The sequence below is a fragment of the Cariama cristata genome, unplaced genomic scaffold (assembly GCF_000690535.1).
Source record: "Cariama cristata isolate BGI_N322 unplaced genomic scaffold, ASM69053v1 scaffold18013, whole genome shotgun sequence".
In the NCBI taxonomy this organism is placed as follows: domain Eukaryota; kingdom Metazoa; phylum Chordata; class Aves; order Cariamiformes; family Cariamidae; genus Cariama; species Cariama cristata.
In genome coordinates, this window is record NW_009606849.1 from 47555 (window position 1) to 53990 (window position 6436).

Genomic DNA, 6436 nt, shown 5'->3' on the forward strand with positions numbered 1-6436 from the left:
CAGGAATGGTGCTTGCAGCTGTAAGATGTACTTTCAGAGTAAAACCTAAGATAGGCAGATACTTTGCCTACTTTTCATAGAGCTGCAAATTCATTGGCTTTAGAGTTTCTGACTTTTCATGTGAGTACACCTTTGCATTTTCTGATGTCATGAAGCATTTAAATGAATTCAAAATCAATAAATAATGCCGTCTAAGTGCAGTAAATGAGGTATTTTAAGAAGGGCAGCATCTGAGTACTGCTGGAAGCTACAAGCATTGTATTTAAAGAAAGCTTTCCTGCTGGTGCAGCACTCTGGGCTTTCGTGTTTCTAAAGACATTGAGCACTGCCTGTCATCTGGCAGCACTAGTGATTGCATGCATGCCTGCTGCTTGTGCTATAATTTTGTCTCTTAAATGTTTTCTATGGTGTGTTTTCTCCCTGTTCTTTCCCTGCAAACTGTAACAGATTAGGCCGTTTGCTGTTAAAGATTATAATGGCAAAATCTTTTACTATATGGCTGTTAAATTCTGTCTGTAAATCTTCTTGCTCTTTGTAGTTTGTCTGTAGTTTGAAAATAATGCCAGTCCTTAGGAATAATTTTTTAGAGGTTTGTGCTGTGATGTAACTCTCTACATGGCTTTCTCGTCAATATTTAAAAGAAAGTAATTCAGCAGTGATGTTCCAAACTGCTGGCCATACGAGAAATGTGGGAGAGCTCTGAGCCCTCAATGAGGCAGGGGGATGCTGGAGTGGGAAAGATCAGATTTGCTACTGCAGCTACAGTTCTTCCCATACCTGAGGTGAGGGTCTGAGTTACCTTCCATGGCATTGCACTGTATAGATGTACTGTTAGGTATGGTGTCTTTGCCATACACAGGATTGCCCAAGTCAAATTTTCTTTCGTTTTCTTATAATATATATTGCTATATAGTGCTCTAAGTGCAGATATGGCAGATAAACCTCCCCTTATCATGTGTTTTTAAAAGAATTTTGTGTGCTTGCAGAAATGGCAAGTTTGGGAAAGCATTTACAGCACACCATGTTAATTTTCAGTGTGATACATGCTAAGCAAGTCACACACAGTTGTTTTTCATTAGTTGCATATAAGACAGCATACATCATACTGCATGACTTACTGATTTTGCTTCATGGGAACTTTTTTCAGTAATCCATCTGGGATGCAAACATACAATTACTTACATTTACTTGTTAACAGCTTTTCAAAAGATTGGGACCATTGTAGCACTTCCTCCAAAGACACCCTTTAGAAAAAAGGAGGAAATTATTGTAGGGTTAGCTGTGATTCAAAGTATTAAAAAAATGAAATTGCATTATTGAAAAATCTATCCCCTAATTTGTTAGATCTGTGTAAGTTTTGTACAGATCTAAACCTTTTTAAATGTATCCTAGATCTTGTGCTTACTACACTGAAGCAAATATTCCTCTTGCTGTAACAAATACGGTTCCATCTCTAGATCTGTACAAAATTTACACAGAAAAAACCTTTTTAAATGTGTCCTAGATCTTGTGCTTACTACACTGAAGCAAATATTCCTCTTGCTGTAACAAATACGGTTCCATCTCAAGGTGCTCCCATGTAATTCCTCTAGAAATTACATTCACGTATTTAAATTGTGCTTAGGAGAAGCACAAGTACTAGCTTTCTGGATAGCAATTTCTTTGGGACAGGTGTCATTATATATTTTATGAGATGTTGATATTTGTATTTAGTAGCAAGGTCTTTAAGGGCTAAGGATCTTACTGTAGTATTTAAAGGCTTTAAGATCTAAGTTGACTTATCAGCTGAGAACTGAATATAAGCTCTAAATGTAAGGTAAATAATGAAAGGTTAATCCAGTCTTAGCTGTAAAGGACTTCCATCTCTCTCCAGTTGTTTACAGTGCAGTATGACAAATTATTACTAATCTAGACAGTTCTTAGAGGTGACCAAAATCAGATTTCTTTCTTTCATGTTTGCGATTCTTATGCAATAATTTCACAAGCTTGTAGGAGTCTCCTGCCTGATTCTGGGAATGAGCATGGAAGTAGTGAGGAGAGAGACTAAACAATTTAAGGAAAAACAAATGTTTGAGGGCGAATAGCTCTATTTAAGTGCGTGTAGCTCCATTTACACCAACTGATTTTTAAGCATTGCAGTTATAGAACATCAATGCTGGTAACCTGGAAAAAATGCTTATGCTTATGTTAGTAGAAGAAAACACAAGGGATGTATTCCAGTGGGTGCTTTCCATTATGCGTCAGCCAAACCTGGGAGGAGAGCCCTTCTCATTGAGTATTTTGATTTCATATGAGCTAAAATTTTGACAACAGCTACTTAGTATCACGCAACTTTTTTTTTTTTTTAAATTAAAAGCAAAATTGGCTTTGGTATGAGTGCTGCATGATGCTTCACAGATTTCTGTTGAACAACAGCCACTAGCAGCTTTGCAGCTTTTTAAATTGGTGATCACCCATTTATTTTTAACTTGATATAATTCTCTGTTTCTCTGAAAGAGTACAGGCTGTGACTCTGATTATTTTTTTCAGGCTTTCCTGATCAGTCTGGCCTGATCAGAGAAATATATAGTAAGAGAAATTTTACCACTATCAGACTGTGGTGTCAATAACTCTCTAGTAACTTTTGCCAGTAAAAGATTTTTTTTTTTCTTTCTCATGAGCTACTGACCTCGTCTTTGTATAAACTCATGAAGCGTGTGGTTACGGGGAGCGAGAATCTCTAGTCCTTTGAATGCTTTTTTTTCCTTAAGAGCTGCTTCTGAGTCATATTCACTGTTACTGACGCAGATAATTTTTCACCTCTGTCAGCAGTAGCGCTTGTATATAGAAGGAGTGACAATCTTGTCTGTCTCACTGAGCATCATCAGTAGGGCCATCTTATTTCCATTTCTGATTATTTGTCTTTAGCATTAATCTGTGAAGCAGAAAGAACACTGCCTGATGGGGCAGCTGACACAGAGGAAAATCTTTTTACCTTTTTACTTTCCTTTTAAAATCAGGAAAATATGAAAGGCAGTAAGGGAAATATGAACATGGGTTATTAGGATCTGTATTAATGCCACTTTCATAGCTGCTGTACTGGCAGTAAACTACTTGCTGCACTGATTTTTGAAACATGATTGAATTTGCTGAACAACATATATTACACTGAAAAAATTTGAATATTCTCCAAAATAACTAAGGCTTTATAGCTGGGACCCCAAAGTTTCAAGTAGAAAATGCTGTTGTAATGTCTTGTAGAAGCTATTGTTTACTTATTGTACCCTTCAGTGTGAAAGGCTTCCCTGGCCACTGCTGTATGGGAGAGAAGTCCTCATCCAGGAGACACTTTTGTAAATGCTGTCTGGATTTCAGCCACTTAACCTTACCCAAATGGCAGTTTCAGGACTCATCAGACACACCTCGGTATTGCTATGGAGGACACATTTTTCTCTAATCAGTAAATCAATACCATGTATGATCTGGTACCTGTTGGCAGGCGTGTTGGATAGAAGCATTTCACCACCCCAATGCGACATGTTCTAGCTATGGTTCGCCTCCACTGAGGTGAGTGGCTGCTGAGGACTTGCAGGAGGCACTTGGCCATGTGGCTTATCCACCACATGTGTATTCAACCTTTGCCAGCAGTCTGAATTCTTTTAAAGGATTGACTCAAATATTGGGCTTACAAATTCTTCACAGGACTAAATCTGGAATTAATCCAGGGATTACTTTAGGCCTATACCTATTAAATATAAAAGTTCCCACTGGGACATACCCTCCTTCCACTAAAGAAATGCCAGTTTACACTTCATGTACTGTAAAAGAATTTGCTATATGAAAGGTGGGTCAGCTGGCACAGTTGTGAAGATGTTGCACTCTTTTGCATGATCTTAAGCTTGCAAAGACGACTTCCATTGTGAATTTTGAGATTTTCCTCTCCTACTCAGACAGCTGTGTGTACTGCAGAACATAAGAATCTTAGGGTACTTACTTAGAACTGATCCCATTTTCTTCTGCTCTGAATATCTTGCAAAGCCAACAAGTATTTGGACTCATTCTCCTAAATATGGAAAATATGTGAGTTTTAAACCTGCTGTGCTCAGTTCTGGCTATGTTAAATTCCACTTATAATTCAGTCTCCATATAGCAGTGCAACCAGTTCTAGCAGTGTTCTTATTTTATGCATCTAATCTTTATCTGAGTCATGGCTGAAGCATCAGACAGAAACACATTTTTGTAACATGCAAGAACTTAAAGAAAAAAAAATCAAGAAGTCCCGTGGATATCTCTAAGGGAAAAATATAAGTGTTACTAGTTCTCCCTCTTTGCTTCTCCAGTCATGAAGAGATTACAAATTTGAGCCTGACCCAAAGCAGAAGGAAACCAAGAATCTTTTCCCTGAAAGTTCAGGGTGACCTGGATCTAGGGATTGGAGATCAATGTAAACCAGACAATGCTAAGTAACTTGTTAAGTATCTGAGATTAACATTGATATTTGTCCAGCAAATATCTCAAAGTCAATAAAAAATCATATTAAACTTGCTTTTGTATACAGATGCTATCCATAAGAAAGAAAATTTTTTATTAGAAGTGAGGCAGTCAAGAATATGTTTGTCTAAAAAACAAAATAAAAAAATCTTGCGAGCTGGAGTATGCTTGTTTCTTCTCCTTTGGCTTTCAAGAGATGCCAAATTCTTTGCAAAGTTTACATAGGAGAGTGGGTAACTTTGTATAGACCTGTCTGAAATAAAAACATTGGTGTTATACATTATTCGTTTAAACTCAGTTTCTTCCAGATTTGGGTTTGACTGGCGCATACTACTACAACCAATTTTTTCCTTCAAACCGAAACATGCAGTAAAACACAGAACAAAGCTGTATCTCCCAGCATTCTGAACCTGTCAAATGATTGCATTCACCTTTAGTCTTATTTTCCTTGTTTCCCTGACATCTATATCCAATTTTGCATTATATGAGAGTCTTACCCAGTGGATTTCCTACAGCATACTGAAACTTCGTACCTTTGCCCGACTGCAATACTGCTTATACTCCCTGCAGCCCTGTAGGGTTGCCAGTGGCTGTTGCCCATTTCCTGCTTTTATGGAATTCTCTGAACTACGCTCTCTGCTTGGTTTCTATGTGACTTCCTTTACACTTGCCTATTCATTTCACTAGTATTTACTCGTCTCACCTTCTACCTAAAAGCAATCTTTTAAAACTGCACGATAGTCCATATTTAAGAGGAAATTATGCATTTAAATTCTAGCATATGGTTATTGCTTTATCACCTTATTTTAGACTATTTTACCCAATGCCCTCTATTTTGGATGTTTTCATGTTGTAGTCATTAGTCTTCTATTGACTAAAATGTAAACAAAATACAGCCTTTGTGGCTTTTTTTTAACTCTGAAGAAGCTTATGCACATTGTCTACTACACAGAAATGCTCAAGAAATATTAGATAAAGCAATAAGAAAAGCTTCTGTAAGTACACTGATGAAAGGAAGCAGGAGACCTGGTTACCCGGGACATTGAGAAGGCTGAGGTACTTGATGACTTTTTTGCCTCAGTCTTCAATTGCAAGTGCTCCAGCCTCACCGCCTAAGTCGCAGAAGGTAAAGGCAGGACTGGGAGAAGGAAGAACAGTCCACTGCAGGAGAAGATCAGGTTTGAGAGCATCTAAGGAACCTGAATATCCACAAGTCCATGGGACCTGATAAGATGCATCCACAGGTACTGAGGGAACTGGTGGATGAAGTGGCTAAGCCACTATCCGTTATACTTGAGAAGTTGTGGCAGTCTAGTGAAGTACCTGCTGACTGGAAAAGGGGAAACATAACCCCCATTTTTGAAAAAGGAAGAGCTGGGGAAATACAGGTCAGTCAGTACCTCCTCTGTGCTCAGCAAGATCATGGAGCAGATCCTCCTAGAAACTATGCTAAGGCACATGGAAAATAAGGAGGTGATTGGTGACAGCCAACATGACTACACTAAGGGCAAGTCATGTCTGACAAATTTGGTGTCCTTCTACAATGGGGTTATAGCATAGGTGGATAAGGGAAGAGAAACTGTCGTCATCTACCTGGACTTGTGCAAAGCATTTGACTCTGTCCTGCATGATATCCTTGTCTCTAAATTGGAGAGATGGATTTGACAAGTGGACCACACGGTGGATAAGGAATTGGCTGGATCATCGCATTCAAAGAGTTGCAATCAATGGCTTGATGTTCAAGTGGAGACTGGTGACGAGTGGCGTTCCTCAGGGGTTGATATTGGGACTGGTGCTGTTCAACATCTTTGTCAGTGACATGGACAGTGGGGACAAGTGCACCCTCAGCAAGTTTGCCGACAATACCAAGCTGTGTGGTGCAGTCGACATGCTGGAGGGAAGGGATGTCATCCAGAGGAACCTTGATGGGCTTGAATGGTAGGCCCGTGTGAACCTCATGAAGTTC

The 6436-nt window shown here is 38.9% G+C and overlaps 1 protein-coding gene across 1 annotated transcript in view; it reads right to left on the reverse strand.

Moving 5' to 3' along the window:
• The window catches only part of RGS13 (regulator of G-protein signaling 13), a 7487-nt gene extending 3449 nt beyond the window's left edge, over positions 1-4038 (reverse strand). Inside the window, exons 1-2 of the mRNA XM_009696518.1 lie at positions 3974-4038; positions 1183-1244 (exon numbers count right to left, since the gene is read on the reverse strand). Coding sequence (XP_009694820.1) covers positions 1183-1244; positions 3974-4038 — 127 coding nt within the window. The remainder of the gene's footprint in view (positions 1-1182; positions 1245-3973) is intronic.
• Positions 4039-6436: the final 2398 nt, after the last annotated feature.